At 38.1% G+C, this 19,560-nt stretch overlaps 1 protein-coding gene across 5 annotated transcripts in view; it reads right to left on the bottom strand.

The window, feature by feature from the left end:
- Positions 1 to 19,560, bottom strand: part of PTPRZ1 (protein tyrosine phosphatase receptor type Z1) — a 144,927-nt gene that overhangs the window by 32,383 nt on the left and 92,984 nt on the right. For 3 of the 5 annotated variants that reach the window (XM_075081164.1, XM_075081162.1, XM_075081163.1), the window contains exons 9-12: positions 16,305 to 16,489; positions 15,485 to 15,611; positions 8,762 to 8,805; positions 2,563 to 6,142 (exon numbers count right to left, since the gene is read on the bottom strand). In XM_075081164.1, coding sequence (XP_074937265.1) covers positions 2,563 to 6,142; positions 8,762 to 8,805; positions 15,485 to 15,611; positions 16,305 to 16,489 — 3,936 coding nt within the window. The remainder of the gene's footprint in view (positions 1 to 2,562; positions 6,143 to 8,761; positions 8,806 to 15,484; positions 15,612 to 16,304; positions 16,490 to 19,560) is intronic. The other 2 variants (XM_075081165.1, XM_075081166.1) reach the window with 1 other exon arrangement.

The following is a 19,560-nucleotide window of genomic DNA, read 5'->3' as shown; positions in this document are numbered from 1 at the left end:
ATCACATGTTCTAAATAGGATGTCAAGAAACAAACAGCTTCACACAGTACAGATTTCCAGGCAGCTCTCTGCTTGCTTCCATTTTCTTAGGTTTAGGGGCTTTCACAGCTTTATATGCAAAAAGGTCTAGGCTCTAATCTTGTAGACATTTTCTTGGTTTTAGTTCAAAGTACTCTAACACCCAAGTCTCACTCTTCAAATCCTGTAGCTCAGTGGGCAGAGTGAATGCAGGCACAAGTTGCTTCTGAAAAATCTGTCCCCGAGTTTCTGATGAGTATGCTAAAATCAGTATTTCCTGTTGATTTCAGAAGAAACTATGTGCATGCATGAGAGATCAGAATACGATCCCTTCGAAGCATTCATGGTTGATTATCCAACTCTGCACTAATTCATAGCGTAAAACCCAGTCTTATCTGTGTGATGGCAGGGTTCCTTCCAACTGCATGACCAAATCCTATTAGGATTCCTTCTACAGGGAATGAAGAGCAGGCTTCTCCTGTAATGGAGGGTTTCTCGCCTACTTGGCCATCACTCCAGTGACAGTGGCTGAAAAGGCAGTCTCATCTATAGTAGATTTCTTTGCTCCCTAATAATTGATGTGTCTGGATCCTTTGCATATTTCTTTATATTAATTTCTCTTACAGTTTTTCAACTGAAGTTGAAAGGTTTAGGTAGCCATAGAGGTTTTACAGAGAAAGCCCTAGTTCAGAACAAACATAAATATGCATCAACAACTGCAAAGACCGGGAAAAGTTTAAATGACATTTTTTTTTCTGTAATGGTCACATCTAGAAGACATTTCATCAATTTCTGATTAATTCACTGTAATGTATAAATAAGTTCTCCACTGAGAGGGTTTTGTTTTGTTTTGATTTCTTTTGTTTCATTTCTTTGTAATTGAATTAAGCAAAGATGTATTTGATTTACAGGAGACCATGTTAGACATGCTCACATTGAATTTTCAGTTTATTAAAAGACAATATTTGGCATCATTTATTGGAAAAAATAGCATACAGGAAATGATACTGTATAGTGTCTTTCAATAATATCTAGAAGACAAATAAGTCTGTTGTACTACTACTCCTCCAGAACTTATAATGCTTTTTGAGTTACTATAAGCAACAATTCAAATGACACCCATTATGAAAACTATAAATCTCTTCTGGTAACACTCATTCACATTAGTAACATAAGTTTGGAAATGCTGATGTTATTTTTGCTGATTTTTTAAGGAAATGCTATGCATTTTATACAATGTGGTAAGTACTTACCTACTGAACTAACTCACTTATTGATTCAGTTTTATAATGCCTACCTTGTTAGGACTCCTCCTAATTTCAGTATGTTTTCTATTTTCTTTTCATTTTTATTTTCTATTTTTCACATTCTACTAGCCCCAGCTACACAGAGAGTCAATTTACCACCTTTTCGTTCCAGTATTCTGTTGCTCATGAGTAATATGACCTCATGTGATTTAACTGTGTTATTTGTAGGACTGGACCGAAAACTTCCCATGCTTTGTGGAGTCCATTCCTTAGTGGGTTTAGTTGAACAATACTGCCCTCTACAGGTGCTGTGAGTACTTAATGGCAGTTAAATTTCTGAAATGCCAATTAAACCTTGTTTGTTGGTTCTGGGGTTGTTTTTTTTCAAACATCATAGATTCTTTCTGACTTTATTCTTGGATTTTCAATACTCTAACAAGAGGCAATGCAGATTAGGTACCTGAATATTTCAGGTTTTCCACAACGCATTTTTTAAATATAAAGGAAATGCTTTCTATTTATCAGGTTTTTATCTATGTGAGGTTCAGTTTTGCCTTCTGACCTTATCCTTGGAATCACAGACCACGAATATTCTTGCTGACTTTAAGAGGACTACATAGAAAAATAGCACTAAATAGAAAGCGGTGCAGGAGGGTACGGCTCTAAGCATTTTGGAAATACAGAAATCTGGCACGAAAGGTCTGCATCTCACTGAAACCTGAAGCTGGCATACAGAGTAAGAATGAAAATGAATGATTTTATGAGTGAAGATGAATCAGAATCAAACTGAAGCATCTTCTTCCTTGCTCAATACATCTCAGAAAATACAAAACAAAACACAAGGAGGAAATGTGCTGTTGTAAGTTTAAAACCAGAATCTCAGAGGTATGTTTCCTCTGGCAGAAGCACAGTTTCCTCTGGTGTATTTCCATAAGGGCAGCACTTGTCTTTGCACAGCGAACTTACGTCCCTTTTAAATCTTTAAGACTAAAATTAAACAATTAACACTGAAACAAATTCTGGTTTTGGATTATGCACCACCCAACTTCTGCTGACAGTACGCATCTATCCAAAAGCAGAGAATAAATCAGGTGCAGTTTTAAGTAGCCAGAAGAAGCATTCACAGGATAGCCAGCTCAGCATGCACCCCCTGTTCCCCAATGCCTCCTTCATCACACCTACTGGTACTGTTATGTTCTCCTTTTATTATATGTAGGTAAACCTTCTCATTCTCTACGGCACAAAAGTATCCCCTCACAGCTTTCGACGGTATTCATTAGACTTATCCATAACTAACCTGACTCAGAGATGTTGAATACTGATGAGTGATCACTAGTAACAGATGAGGCTGATGACTGTGATGATCCAGGAGTTAATTCTGAGTTACCTGCTTCAACTGCCCCTTCAGTGTCTCTCTCATTAAGGTCAGGAAAACTGAAATCTGTTGAAGTTTCATTATCATTAAGGCTATCTGAGGTACCTTGGCCAGAACCACTTTCTTCATCACTTGTAAAAACAGCCCAAGACTTAGACTCTGATGTGTTTTGCAATGGGACACTAGCAGTCTGAATGTGGTTCTCCAAAACTGTCGGGTCGTTGGGCTTCTTAGGTATCACGCTCGCTGTCAGAGTTGGTACGGCTGTATAGTTACGTCTGTCCGTGGCATGGTTTGTCTGACTGTCTGATGCAGCAGTCGAAATCTTCTCTTCTTCTTCAGGTTTCTCAGAATGTGAGCTTATAATTAGATTATTCTGATCCTTGTTATTGTTTACCTTTGTATTTTGTTCCTCTACTACCATATCCTGAGCTTCTCTATGGGAAGTGCATGAGATACAGTTACTTACAGGGAAGCCATCGTCATATTCATCGTAGTCATCCTCAACTACGGAAGGCCACAAATCTGTATTGGACATGATACTGGGAAACAACCCAGAGGATTCTCTAGAAGGAACCAGCAACCTACTCAAAGTTACAGGGATCTCACTTTTGGGAGGAACAGCCGTAACAGAAATACGTACATTTGGTAATGGAACAGTGTGATGAACGGACACGTCAGAATCAGAAACAACTGCAGGCATATGAAGAGGATCAAAACCAAGTGTAGAACTTGAAGAGACACTGGCTGCCTCACTTCTTTCAAAAACACTTGAAGAGATATGGCTGTCTGCAGGAGTAGCTACATGTGGTAATGTATCACCTGTTAGGAAGGGAGTTGTTACGGCATTCGCTGCTTGGGGGGGGAATGCATTGGTATTTTCTAAACTGGTCAGCTGGAATGACACATCGCTACTGTACAATGAAGGCATAACCTGCTGAACATCTTCACCATTAAACAAAGTGGATGAAACGTATTCCTCACTTGCATAAGAAACAGATAAACCTTGAAGTGACGCTGTGGGCTTACTAACAGTGTTTGACAACATATCAGCAACGGAAGGTGCAGATGTAGAATGCAGCACGGTTTCAGTTGTAGCAGAACCTGGTGTCATTTGATGCAATATTTGGTCAAATGTAGAACTATCTTTATGAACCCTGGAGCTTTCAGCCAATATTGGATCACTACGCCCAACTGCAGCCGTGTTAAGCAGAGCGCCATCGCCAGAAGACTGGAAGGAGGATTGTAGTAATGCTTCATTATTTAATGTAGCTGAGGTCTCATAAAAGTACGGCTGAGTCGAGGATAACATTTTGCTATAAGCAGGGGCAGAGAGAGCTTGATCTGAGCTTGCACTAAGCATAGGTTTAAGCAAAGTGTCATCAAAGGCTGGAGTTGTAACATGCAAAGGCTGAACAGAAAGGTGATTTTCTGTAAGTTTACTAATATCATGATCAAATATCTTAGTAGTGGGAAAAGCAAGAGAGACTGGAAGGATTCCCTTTGTGCTAGAAACAGGAAGTGGGCTTTCTTGCAGAGACGTATTCTGCTTAATTACATCATTATCAGAAACAGATGTAGAAAGTTCAGGTATCACTTTACTTTCAGCACTGGAAGCCATTTCACTTAAAGAAGAGGAAATTTGCAGTTCTCTCTCATTTCCATATATAACATCACCTTTTTGAAGCATCTTATTAACATCACTAAACCCAGATGATTCATACGTAATTTCATCTACAGAATCAGAGGAAGAAATGTTAAGTACCGTCAAAGTATCTGTATCAGGCAAAAGGGACTCACTACCAGAGTATGCTTCAGACCAATCCGTATCACTAGATAGAGAGCGCGTAGGCTGCAGCAAAGTATCAGCTTGTGATACTACAGAAGAAGGTTTATGCACCAGTACATTGTTATAGCTGCTAAATAAAGGATCTTGACGAAATACGTCAACAGAATCATGCACAAATTCTGCAGAGTCATAGGAAACAGTAAAGCTTTGGAGGGAGCCCACATTACTAGACAAAGCATAAGAAAGTTCAGACACTGTAGATAGTACATGCATATTTAAATCACTGCTGGATGGTTCAACTTGAGAAAATATGTGAGTTCTATTATGACCAAATATCGGTGTCTCTGAAGCAGCATGAGTAGTCTGATGTGACACCACATCAGCATATTGAGCAAGGCTTGGCTGTATTAATGTATCACCCTCTGCCAATGTCAAAGAAGCATGCAGGGACACCTTATCACTTGCAACAGCTGGAGTAGCACTTTGTGGAAACATTTGAGAAACTGTATACAAACGGTGAAACATTTTACTACTGGAGGAAGCAGAGGAAAATGTAAGCAAAGGTACATCATCATAGGAAGACAGGGTGGGTTCAAATGACACATCAACACTGGGAAATACAGGTGTAGCATGCAAGGTCACATCACTATCTGATGTAGCAGGGGTAGTGTCGAGCGTCTGAGAGTCAAACAATAAAGGGGTGACTAGAGTAAACACTTCACTACTGTAGGAAGGTTGAAGAGGTATCTCACCATTATAGACTGGTTGAGTTGTCTGAGAGAGTACCTCACTGGCAGCAGAAGCAGAACCATATTCTCCAGAGCTTGAAGAGATAGAGTGAGGTGATAATTCAGCAGAGGAGAAAGCAAAGGTAGAATAATGTGGCAACTCTAAATCCGCATCTGAAGTGTCTTGTGAAACCACTGGGCTGCTGGAATAGGACACTGTAGCTGGCTTTAATCCCTCTATATAAGCATCTGTGTAACTGGTCTGAGGCAACTGCATGCTATCCGGTGTATCAACAGATTGAGTTGTTGGATCTGTAGCATTACGGAACCATAAGCTTCCATCAGTGGAAGAAGTATGCTTTGGAGGCTCATCAGAGCTTGAGGGTGCTACACCTTCTGAAACATACTTAATGGACCCTTGGGAAAGAACAACATGCATGCTTATATCTGGGCTTCCTGAAGGAAGGGTGTCTTCTTGGGAGGTCTCCTCTGTACCCAGCTGTGCTGAAGAAGTGGTAAGAACTGAACTCCAAAAGTCATCAGATTCCCCATGAGGTTTAAAAGGAGACAATAAGAAATCTTCATCACTATGGCCAGTAGTGGTTATTCTTGTTGGTTCAGTGCCTGAAGAAAGGTATATATATTCTTCTTCTACACCTTTGGTGGAGTCAGTGAGTTGAGGAGGAATTCCAGTAACTGTTCGGGATTCCAAAAAAGGATCTTCTTCTTCTTCAGAAATTGCACTAACAGGTGGAGAAGTAGTGTAATAAACTGCTTTGAAAACATCATCTTTACCATGCAATTCTTCTTCTCTTGTTAAGTATCTGTTTGTTTTAGCTTCATTGGGTTTTGTCCCCATTTTTTCTTGACTGTAGCTGGATGTAGTCACCTGGAAATCTTTCCATATTTGGTTTAATGTACTGTCAGTGCTAGGAATCACAGCAGTTTCTTCATCCACCTCTGTTTCCTTTTCATCAACTTCATCCTTTGAAAAAATATCATAGCCGAAGACAATTAAAAATGTTTATAGACACTGTACCCAAACGAAAACCAAAACTGCAATAATACATTTTCCTGGCTCCATAAAAATAAGGGAGGCAAAACAAGACAGCACTTGAGAAGACTATTGGTCACAGCAAAGTATTTAGCTGCAAGAACAGGTATCCTCTTCTCTCTTGAAAATATCACTTATTTGCAATACAAACAAAAAAATCCTGTGTCACAACAGCTTCTTAAGCATTGTGTTACTTTTACTCTGTTTAAGAGACAAACCACTCACAATATTTAACTGCTTTATTATAAAAGCTCTACCTCTTTCCTAATAAAATGCAATTGTATATGCAGTACAAATAGTGAAAATATGGTTTTGCTATCAGAATGTCTTAGAGATTTGCACTAATACCCAGCTGTTGATTAAATTGTCACAGTAACAGAATTTGTAAAATATATTTATGACCTGTCCTTAAATTTGTTGATTCTTTGGAGTTTTTTGGAAAAGAAGACTTTAGGATGGTCAGCATGACTGTAAGGGTTGGTTTCACAAGTGTTGTGAGTGGTACCACCTAATCCCTGTTATGACCTTTTCTTTTCTGAACTTGAATAATGATACTTTGTGAAAAATCTGTGTTAAAGTTTTGAATTTTTTAAGGACAGATCCAAAAAGAAAAAAAGAAAATTACGTGCCTAAATACAATCAGGATTTAGGCAGTCCTTGAGGATCGAAGTTTAAATCTTTTTGTCTCCTCTCCAACTTTTCCTGCCCCAAATCAAAAAACATAATGCAGAAGCATCTCACTTGTTCAGCAGGCATTTTTCTGTTGACCTAGACATAGCAGTGCCCGCAGATCTGTGCCATGCCCCCATCTAGAACTGCACCAGAACCAAACCTGTCTGAGCACAACTCTGCAAACTAGAATAAGGGGCATGTTCAGTTTCTGAAGGGACTTGATCTGATAGGCACACATAGCCCTAAGAGACACCAGCAGGACAGAGCCTCTCACAAAATACAGTTGTAAGTCCTTTTTCTTTTGAAGATCTGGCTTGGTGATGTGGTGGAAATAACCCACCTGTTTTCATTCAAAAGCATAATGTTGAGAGAAAACACCCAGAAGACAGGAGACTGGGACACAGTTATCAGTCTAAGAAATCCTCAGCTTCCACTATATTTTAGGCTGAGTAGATCTCCCACTCCTGCACTGAAGTGAACAGGGCGCAGCAGAGAGAAGAATGTAAAAACAACAGCCTTTGAAAGAAAGTGCCCAAGATGAAACACTGCTGAATAAACTATTAACTGGTGCACTCAGCTAATAGGAGTTGTTAACTTTTATCCAGTCTCACCAGTGTGAGGGCTTTAACCACTAGGCTAGAGCCGTGGTTCACTCTGCAGTCCCATTTTTGTACCAGGAACCTCTAATGCACTCACACCATATAAAGTACCTCAGACATGACTCTCAGGTTTGGATTTCATTCCAAGAGCTAAATACCTAAAATGTAGGGACAGCAGCATCTAGACTGTGTCCTCAAATCCAGACGGACTTGACAGGCCCTTGTTTTTGAAAATCTACTTTCCGTAGGGCAATGCCTGTACTTTTAAAATTTCTTGGTTCATGTAAAAATCAATTGACATTCACTGGCACTCGGCTACTGTCCTGACAGATGCAATATAATAATCTAGATGTGTAGGTTACACCAACAGAGAACTAACTGTATTACTGGTTACGCAGCATCCACAAATACAAAGGAGGGTAAATAGATAGACATTTAAGCACAAGCCGTCTATCTAAATAACAAGGACTTGCCACTTGGTGACAATATTGTGCTCATAGATTGAAACTATAAAATAAAAATTCTGAGGGATTACTTGATACAAATGTAGGTCTTACTGAAGGAACTGTCCGTGTTGTAAAGTCGGTATTAGAGACTGTTAAAGTCTTTTCATATTTTCACCTGTCTCCTTGCTGGGACACCAGAAACCTAGTTACCAAATATGAAGTCTGCAGAGGTTACCATAAAAACATCCAAAATTGTGTAAAATAGAGTTATAGTGTAAAGTCTAACTTGAGCTTGAGAAATAAGAGTAAATGACCCTCCGAGAATATTGGATAATGGTTAAATTCAACTAACAGCAGACACACGTGAATCTCACTCTTCAGCACAACTGCTTTCCTCCCTTACTTTAGTTTCCTACATGCTAAAACCATCATAAGCAAAGCCAAGCCAGATTTTTCTTTAAACAAACTAAAAAGCCTAACACTGGGTGACAGCTTTGATTCTGCTAAATGAACAATTTTGTCAGACTTCACTCAGAGGTGACAGTAACCTGATGCCCCATTCTCCAAAAAATTTAGGCATATCCTGTGATATCCCTTACTTCTCCATGTATCTTCAGCCCCAGAGAACTAAATAGTGAGCTACCTCTGGAGTTATCTAGGGAGGAATATAGCTGAAAGGGAAGGCTGTATATGTATATATATGTATGTATATATAAACGCAGATAATACGTTCAGTTGGTGACATAGTTTTTAAAATTTTCACAGAATATCAATTCAATTTAGTTGAAATGTATGTATTTGAAATACTCTCTTAAAATAAATGAATGCTATACCTCATATTCTTCAGTTTCATTCAGTTCAGGAATGAGGTCAGCCTCTATAAAACAAAAATACACACCATATCATCCAACATTTTAAATTCACAGAATTATTAATTCTGCAAGGACTCAACTGATTAGTTATTACATTTATTGAGATCCAGTTTAAGATGTTTTATAGGATTGTGTCTGGAGAAGCAGCCAACCTCCTGGGTTGAGGATTAGCTCTAACGGTAGCAATGCTCATCTAGACAGGACACGTTCAGCCACAACAGTTTTGCCTGGCTCGAATTTGATACTGCAGCATGTGTTGGATCTGCACTGAGGAACCACATCCTGGCCAGGGACAACCAAGTTTATGAGAACATTTTCAAAGAGAAAGTACAGTTTAATGCAGAAATACAGAAGAGAAAAAAAAGGTAAGTCTGGCAATCAACTATTCCTCTATATTTAATCTGAAAGCTCTGAAGGTATTCTTGTAAAATGATCTGTTCTGTAATTTTCATCCAGCAGATTCCTCATTTGTGCACCCAGGCTTAGAGTCAGGTACTAGTGCAACAGCCATGCCATCATATTCAGCATGCAGTACGCTGCCTGCCTCTGTCAGGGCAGACCGAAGAAACCCCCGCTTCCTAGAGTCCAGTGCTTAAGGCCTTTCTCAAACTCCCACTCCACTTGATTCAATGAAAGGACATGAACCTGGTTGTACCACGTCCCACAAAAAGTCCCTAATAAACAGGTACTGGGTGCTCTGCAAAGAACTACTCTAAAGGCTTTTGAGGCCTCCCCACTTTTCAAAGATAAGTAACAGTTGAAGCAGGATCAAGAAATGAATCTCCTACAGCCCAGGTGGAAATCCTTTTCCCTAAATTTAGAGGTAGTCTCTCACCTTCTTTCTCTCTGTCTTTTTGGCCAAACCCAATATTGTACTTTTGATGGTGGTCAGCAAGAGAGGCTTCAAAGCAGGTTGCAGGAAACCTACAAATCTCTGGTAGGAACTGGCACAGGTCTCCAGTGATGAAATGTAATACCCTTTAAGGCCAGAGCATTAACTCATCTTACTGCTCCTTTGGTGAACAGGAAGGTCCATTCCCTTTCTGAATCTTTCTAAGGCCTTTTTTCCTAAGCAATGTTCTAGCACTCTGTCTGCACACCAGTGCTAGCATGTATTCCAAGGGCTGATTTGCACTAAGCAAAAGTGCCAGTCTCTTAGCCTGGGGAGTGATTCTAACTACTGCATCACACACAGCTCCATGTCTGCATTTCCTCCACAATTCCCAAATGAAGTTTCCTCAATACACTACTCAAGATGGCATCTTTATACTTCTCATCTCTGCAAAGTCATATGGGGATCTATGACTTAATTTGTATTCCTTTTGGTCTGTCCATATCTACCTTTCAAAACAAACTGACATGCACTATATGCAACACACACTAGACAGTTTATCAAACTAACAAGCTCATACTGTTTTACTTGTAGATTATAGCATGCAAACAAATTTTGCCTAAACAATGCTGCACAAAATCTTCACAAATTGTTCTTTTGTAACAAACATTTATAAATTACCAAGTACTGAATTAACCTTTCGTTAACAAGATAGAGAAAAATTATCTTACCTCTGACTCCAGGAAGCCTAGGAGGCTCCGGGGCAGGGTGGGGAGGGGAGCGGAGGGGAGGAAGGGGTGGAGGAGATAATGATATTCCCTGGCTTCTCAATGATATAAATCAAATATTGTAGACATTAGTTTGAAAGTCTTCCCGCAGTAGACCCATACCATGTACTATGTACTCAGTAGACTTCTCTGAAAAATGTTTTTAATACAGAGAAATGCTATCCATTCTTTCTGTGGTCACTATTCTTGAGTTGAGCTTTAATCAGACTCAGTCAGAAAAATAAAATGTTAATTGTGCTAGAGTATAAAGCATGGTATGCGCTCACAAATTCCACCAGCAGAAAACTACAGTTTCTTGCTGTTGTCTCCATGGAGAGGCATTAACACACATACAAAATTTATATTAACAGCACTAAATCTTCAGGCATTTTACCAAGCCCATTTAAATTTAGTTGGTCTCAGAAAATGTAGTTTTCAAAAGGAAAAGAGACACACACATAGTAGAAGTTCTGTTAATCCTGTTGCTGAGTTTAAATTTCATGGGAGATTATAGAAATCTGCTAATATCCCCCAACCAACGAGAAGAACCGCACCCTCCAAAAAACAACCCATTGATGTAGGTTGATGAACAAGCTTGTTTATTTTTTCTGGAACCACATATTGATTATTCTATAGCTTACATTTTAAAATAAAATAATTAGATCATTAGTTAGGAAGTTTTGTAGAGGTCTTTTCATAGTCCATTTTAATGACAGGTGAAGAAGCGACAGAACAAAGACAAAAAAGGTACTAGTTCCCTACATTTATGTTCAATGCAAATCTTTAAAAAAAGTCTTAAAACAGTCTGATTTGTAATTGATGAATAACGTGCACAACATAAACTCTTTTCATTTCTGTACTGTCTCATGTAATAAATGGCATGGCAAGACCAAAAGTAAAGCCTGTTTCCTCTGATCAGATTCATTTTCAGACTTCTACATTTACCAGTACAAAATTAGAAAAAAAAGCATCCCTTAAATGAAACATTTAAGATATGCCTAGTGTTTTTTAGGACAAAAATAATGAAGACAAGTTACAAAGCAATTGCATAGTTAGACCCTCACAAAGCATTGCTGACATCATGAGCTGCCACGCAGGAGACAGCATTTGAGAGAGATATCCCAGCATGGCTTTTCTGATAAACACCAACCAAAGTCTACACAAAGGAAGATGAGAGGAGAGATATCTTCTTATTTTTCGTTTCCTGTGTCAGCAAAAGCTTGTAAGTAACACCGGTTTTAACTACACGACAAACTATTGCAGAATTTTCAGAGCTATACAGGTGTTATCTAGAGAGTCAAAGCACACATTTAGATAGTTATTCAAAATCCAATTCTAATAGTAAATGAAAAATTGGTAAATAAAGTTGGACTTTTATCGAAGCTGACTAAAACACTATGTACATGATTCCCTTCATTTTCAGTGGAGGTTGTGTAGTTACATCACATAGGGCATCCGGTGACTTTCACTAAATGGAAGCTACCTGGAACCGATTTTAATGTGCACACACACTATATCAAAAGATGAAAGGCTGCCACTCTGAACAGTTTAGGAAAAACCCAAAGAGCAGAGGTTTCAACTACGATCATTTGCCCAATGTCATATCAGAGCTCCTGAGGCTTCCACAAACTGAGGCAGAGAGCATGGCCCCAAAAGAGGTCCATACTCTTACAAAGCACTGACGAGAAAGTTTAAACCTGGTCTGTGGGTGCCCCGGAGCCTGCAGAGCCCTTACTAACCACACATGTGAGGCACCCAGTCTGGGAGGGGAGAAGGCATGAGCAACACTCTCTCTTGCAAGCATCTTAAAAGTAAAAGGCTAAAACAATGGTCATGAGGTTTTTTTAACACCAGTTTTGTGTTGCACAGAGCACTGAAACTTCCCTCATTAAAAGCGGCCACTCCAAGGGCAGAATTCTTCCTGGAAAAGGGCCCATCTAAAGCTTCCGCATGACTCATGCCTCACTTCAGCTCTTAACATGAAGATTAGAGGTGACTGCAGTGAATTTCATCTTAATTAAACTGGCTTACTCAGAGTAATTCTTGAAAATGAAAGTTTTAGTTTATACTTTATGTGAGTCAATTTTATTTCATGTCTTCATGGTGAAGAAAACTTTTCTTTCATAAATTCACAAGCAGGAACTCCAAGAAATCCCCTTTTGCCTCAAGATCTATAAAGCAGATCACAAAACCAATTTGATGTTATAGTAGTAACCAGCAAGTTGCTCTGAACAAATCTTTCTCATTAGATATCTACATTCTCATATCTCTGTTGTTTAATATTTGTAATATTAAAATATTAAATATGGAAATATTTGCAATATTTGCAACAGTTAATTCAGATGTAAATAATTAGTAAAAGTAAGTATGCAAATACACATTAATATTAGAAAAGAATGGAAGATTTTTTCATATTCTAAAATGATATCCAGGGTTCAGACAGCATCTATAAAACTTATTTATAGAGCAATGCACACCCATACTAATCATACTAATTACATGGGAGGGATTTTTCCCTGAATTTTCCTCATCCAATGCTTTCAGATGTGCCTCTGTGGAAGTGTCAAAAAAAAAAAAAAAAAAGAAGAACACAAAGTACATTTAATAACTTTGTGTCCATTTCAGATAGGAAGCATCCCAAAGAAACTGTTCTCCTGAAACATGCAAAATATTAATTTTGGTATTGTATTTCTATTTATAAACTCCTCTCTTTTTTATGTTTTTTTTAAAATTTATTTAAAATGTCGTCAAAATACTTAATTTGACCTCAAATAATCTTCCTCAACTTTGAAGCTTTTGGAAAGCCAGAGGAAAAACCTTAGGTAGACCTGAAGCTATTGCAAATTTTCAGAACTGCCTGAAATTTGAAAAAAAACCCAGGTGCTTATACAGTTCTGATATGCAGATTATTTAACTATCCTCTCTACAATGCTTTACTTGAAAACATGAAAACTCAGGATAAGACTATACTTACATAAATTAATCTGCTTTAATGTAACATTAAGGAGACACATTTAAATGTTCATATGACAGAAAATACAACAATACCATTTTCATAGTTCTGTTAACCTGTTCATATTTTACTTAGATACATCTTTACATTGCTATGCCTCCTAGGTACCCTTGCATTATATCTTCTCCTTTCTTTAACAAAAAGAAATTAGTGGTGTGTCTGTGTAAAAAGGCATGAGAGTATCAAACCTTCACTTAAAACTGCTAAATATAACATTTATTGCACCAAAGTCTCCTGTCTGAGAATACAAATCTCAGAGAAATTCCTGCTGATACACTGGAAGGTGAAATGGGTTTTCCAGTATGTATTTCCAAAGCAAGGCCCTCACTCTTCCTTCTACTGAAATGAATGCAAAGCCACTGCTGACTTCAGCAGAAGTGCAAGGGTGCCATGATCGGTGGCGGTACCTACACTGCTGGCCAGCTGCAGGCTGCCAAACGCCCCACCGTCCTCTTGCCGCGCTTGTTCCCCGGCAGTATTTGCTCTCACCTCAGGGTGGTATGCAACCGAGTCTCACTGATCCTTACAGCAGGGATACAACACTAGTAGTGAGGTGGGTTATCCCATGGATATTATTTAAAATGGATTTTTTTTTTGCAATGTCTGTTTTCTGAGCTTTTAAACCTGTGACGGTAGCACGGCACTAATTTGATTTGTTGAACTGACTATTGTTTAATAATGACAACACTACGCTGCTTATTTGTCATTCGAGGTAGAAATGGATGTGGAGGTATGTAGATGAAACCTCATCTGAGAAAATCTTCAAACACAAAATCAGCAAATTCTGGAAAGGAGGTGGAAGAATGTAGTATCTAAGAGGTAGATAAAGGATAAACAGAAAAGTGAAATGTCAGGCAGAATGTCAGAACCTCGTCTTGGACTTTTTAGAAAACTGAAGAAAAATAGCAAAATTCTGGTAGATATTAGCATAGGACTCCAAAAATGCATTCTTCTTAACACTTTGTGTTTGAAAGTCAAGTTAAATGTTTATTGAAAATTGGTATGTACTATACCTGAACCTGCATCCCCCTCCTTCAGACAAAAACGCACTATTATAAACCCCATTACCATTATTAGTTCATAATTCACGCCGTAGGGATTGCCGAGGATCATTTTCTTTCTCGTTGTAAAGAAATGTGGTTCCCTTGAAATGAAAAACTGACCTGTTCTCCCAAGCACATCACAACATCACTAAGGACTTTGCTGTAGCTAAACAGACTTAATGAAGTGTAAAACTGAACTTCCAGAATCCATAAATAAACAACAAGAACCCAGGCCCTTAGAAAAAAATCAGTTTCTTGCACGATCAGAGAGTCTTTGATTTTTTGCCTATGATTAATTACAGGGTTCTTAATTAAAAACACAGCTCTCGCTCACATGATAAGAACTGGGTCTGATGCTAAAACTTCCACAGAATGTAAGGAATTATTAAGGACAAGATCAAGCTTCATGCTATAGTTTCCAATTATTTCATATTTACCAGCAGGCGGAAGAAGTAAATCTGGCTGTGAAATCAGTAAGATTTGTTTGTTAGGCCTTTTGATTTTTTGCGAGGCAGCATTAAGAAGCAAGGGAATTCCATCACCACAAGTCCTTTGAAATCAAACTCCAAGTAATCATAAGAAATCAAATTTCAAAATCAATTCATACAGGCTTGTAAGTCATATTTTGTATTACTTGTTTCCTTAATACTTTGGCTGCGTGGATTAATTTTGGGAGGATGCTTGATCCATAGAGAAATAATACCAAACATGGTTTTATTTCCCTACATTATATTGCTAAAAGATACACTTGTGAGATTTGAAATCAGGTAGGTGTTTTTCAGAATATTCTTAAGAGTTAAAAAAAAATTAACATGCAGTCTTTCATAGGTAATGCTTATAAGGAATGGAGAATTACATCATGTAAAACATCAGTAGCAAAGAACATGCTGAAGGTTAACCGCAGTGATTTTGAAATTTCATTTTAGCATATTTTGATAGTCGTGCATTTTAACTGGTTTGCAAACAAACTACTACTTCAAATACAGATTTTCAGCTAAAAGTCATCACTAAGCTCAAAAGACCACTTACCTGGATCCTCTAAAGGCATATCAACAATGACTTGGTCACTGTATTTTCCGTATAGACCATTAGAGCAAACAGCAACTATCTGAAGAACATAACTTGTATTGGGCAGCAGATTATTTAGAATAGCCCCCTAAAAGAAAAACCATGTTTAATCATTTACTTGCAAATAAGTGTCAAAGATTTGGAAATGTTATTTTTTTCATAACACATTTTTCATATGAACCATAAAGCTCCTTTTTTTTAGGACTGTAACGTATGCTTTTTATATTTCATTGTCACAACTATTTTTCAGTCAACTTTGAAAAGAATCTTGTGAATTTTTACACGGAGGATACCAAACTATATAATTATTTAATGCTGAACATTAGTTCAGGTAACGTTATCTCTGATACATTATGAGTCTTTAAAGAGGGTTAGAGGAACAGATCGCATTAGTAAAATACCATGAAGCTGTAATCAGTAACAATATCTAGAGCAGTGTGATTGTACTGAATCTTGTTAGTTGTGTAGGTCATTCTTTGCACATCAGTAAGCAGTGATGTATAGAGCACTACTAATTGGCTAAGGGCTTTATGGCTAAGGAGCTCTGACATTGAAATGGTTGTAAACTTTTGGGGAGAGTTCCGGCAAATCAGAACAGCAATCTACGAGAGCAAGAAAGGCTTTACAGCCAAAAAATTAAGTACAGCTTCCGTGAGCTGCAGCCAAAGAAGTAATTTTTTAATTGAATCAGCTCCCAGCTACTGTTTAATCCCTTAAGATAATTAACAGTGAGTGTTTTGCCATCACCCCTTTGTATGAAACTTGAAGAGTTTACAGTTACCAAGTCCTGATACCCATCTGTCAGAAACTCATGCTTAGTCTGGTCTTCTCCATCCAACTGTTGATAAAAGACAGCAAATCTCTCAATTGTGGTGTCGTATACAACCCGAGGTCTTTCCCATGTAACAAGAAGACTAGTATAATTCTTTGGATCAGATTGAACATTTTCAGGTTCTGAGCTGCAAACTGCAAGAAAGAAAAGAGGAAAGAATAGGATATTTATTAAATGGTACAAATGACTCTTCTAAGACCTTGAGCCACATCCTGAGAAAATTAATGCAAGTCTTTCATTTGCCTCATTTTTAGCTTTCCACTAAAATATCTGAGATGCCATGCACTGTAAACAGAACCAGTATTTTAACTGAGTTCCCTTTCCTCCCCTTTTTATACCATATTCTGTGAAATATTACTATCCAGTTGCCAAGAAATAAAATATAAAACACAAAACATAAAGATTCATACATACACCCTGGGGATGAAAAATCTCTATTACTTTGTCCTTATGGGTCTATCAGAGTAGCGTTAGAAGAGCTGCACACCCTCTTACCGGCTATACTAGACTGTAATCTATAATGGATTGTTTTTAAAGGTTAAAGGTAAAACCATCACACTTAAATTTCCTCTCAAGGATGTCTGAATCTTTTTATAGTACCTAAGGAAGAGACAAAAGGCAAATAGGGAGAGGCTAAGAAACGATTAGGTTCGCAGTTAGTGATTTCATATTATTATCTTTTAAGGCACCATCTAGACATCTGCTGAAGAAGTCTGACCAGCCTGCTGCAGCCCTCGGCCTGGCTCACGCACACCTTCTTTGTGAGCCTGAAACCTGCCCTCCAGAAGCCTGGTCAGGTAGCTATGCTTGCTACACAAGCCTTTCCCCTCCAATACTCTCTTCATTTTATTCAAGTAAGCTGAATGTTTTGATACTTTTCTAGACATACAGATATACTGATTACCAGTGCGCTAGAAATCTACTGAGACTCTGACATTTGTTTTTTAAATTGCCCAAGTACCTGTGTGCCTTAAAAATAATATACGAGGTCAAAGGTAGATTAACCTGCATGAAAAAAATATATCAGCAGAAAATGTAAATTATTTATCAGAAAATGACCAGTAAGTTGCAATACACAAAAAATAAAGCAACACCATATACCGTTGCATCATTCATGGCTGGTTTGGCTTTGGGCTAAGAACTCCTCTTCCTTCCTTGCTCTCACCATCCCCTCTGCTGGTGAGGGAACTATGTCTTCAGGCACAGCACTGAAGAATGGAGATGACACACAGAATTGTTCACAAACTTTTGGTTCCCAACTTGGGAGCACAGCAACTAGGTTTCTGCTCATGTCTCAGAATGAGGGCCAGGGGTCCCTGACATTTCCTATTACAGATTCCTCTTTTTACCTCTTTGAAACTGCATGGTTTTTGAACTTTGGTTGAAACGCTGGGAGTGACTATCTGCCCTGGCCCTAGCTTTTGGGATGTTTCTTCCTCATGTACTGAATTTCCTTTCATGTGTGCTTTCATATGTACTGAAAAGGCATATTAGTCAGTCTATGGTTTCATTCATTACCTCATTTCTACTGCTTTATTTATTATTCAGTCTTTATTAGATGTCAAAATTACTGATCAGATTAAGTGAAGTTTACTTGGAATCTTTCAACAATTTAATTATATCCTACATATAAAAATGACTAGGTGGATATATTTTTATTACAAAACTTTTACCTTGACTTTTGCACAAGTAATTACATAACCATTCCCTATTTGCAATAAATGAGGAAACATATTTTTCAAATCTGAGAATCTGCTTAAAACAAACTTCGATTATCTAGCAAAAGCAAGCAAAACAAACTATCTAGGTGATTAAGAAAATAAGTGTAGATACTTTGCAGTTCTCTTGAAGGAAGCAAACACCATGATACTGCAATGCTTTTGGCAGACTGTACTGCATTTTGAAAGAAAGGAGGAAAAGTCTTTCCATTAACTTTGCAATTTGACACTTGAACACAGGAGGGCACTCAAACCCCTCAAAAATATTCTGAAAAACCTCAATTTCTTACGTTCTGTATGCAGGTGGGCAGTTTTCAGCAGCGCTGGTCTGAGCTAGTCAATGGAAAATAAGCAGTGATTCTTTTTTTCTTTTCTGTTTTTTTTCTCTGTGTATACGAGCTACTGGTAGAGGCAGAGTCTGTGTGATCTAGTTGAATACTGTAGCTTGCCAGGCTTTCAATCTACTGTGCTATGTATCTGACATGCCGTTTTATGTGTTACACAGAATTCTCTTAACTGACATAAAGGAAGAGCAAATTAAAAAAAAAATAAATCTCTAGTTGTGCACATTCCATTCCGTTACTAAAACTTGTCATTCCATCCCATTTCCACCAGATGGCAAACGGAAATCATTAGACCAGCAAAGACAATTCCCTTCTCAATTCTGAGCATTAAGGCAGATGACTTAAACTCTGATTCCATTTTTTTAACGAATCAAAACACTCTTCTGCTATTTCTTTTTGAAGGTGTTTAAAATAACTCTCCAAATGCTTTTTCATAGTATCAGTATCAAGCTTCTCCCTGTTCCAAACTCTTCTCTGCTGTCCTTTTTCCTCTCTTCCTCTTTTTCGTCTGTAAGTGAATTTGGTTCTGAAATTTTTTACTGTATTCAGGCTAACTGAGCAGCATTATAAACCTTTTAAATGTACAAGATTGGTGTCTCCAATATTATTTATCTCAGTTTCATTCTGTTTTCTTTTCCAGATAGTTGCTCCAACTACCTTTTTCCAAGAAAAAAGTTATCTTCCCTTTTGTTGTCCTTTTGATGCTTGGTCCTGTTCATCTCAGCAGTGACCAACAATATTCCTATATGACAGTCATCTGCTTATTATTGCACCTCAGTTCTTTCCCAAGTTATTGTGTCTTGCCCTTCCTCTGATGCCTCTCCATCAGTCATCCTGCCTGTGCTGTTTCCTTTCCTTTGCTGCCAGTCTTAGTAATATAGAGGTACTTTGCTCCTGCCTTTTCCCACTTTCCCTCTCCGGAGACTGGGAAAAGCAAGATCATGTAACAACTTACCTAATAAAGACTCCTGCTCTGATACTGACTTTTAGAGAATCTGGGCAAAGAGGAAAGGGAGTTCTTGAGTCTGTTACTAGCCTGAAGTAACAGATATTCAACTGGATTACAAGTCTCAAGCAGCAAAATACTATTCACAGGAAGTCAGATACCTATTCAAGCCCCTGCTGGGCTTGAATTCAGGTATC

Source organism: Phalacrocorax aristotelis, chromosome 1 (genome assembly GCF_949628215.1).
Source record: "Phalacrocorax aristotelis chromosome 1, bGulAri2.1, whole genome shotgun sequence".
NCBI lineage: Eukaryota > Metazoa > Chordata > Aves > Suliformes > Phalacrocoracidae > Phalacrocorax > Phalacrocorax aristotelis.
This window is presented reverse-complemented; position numbering and strand designations above follow the sequence as displayed.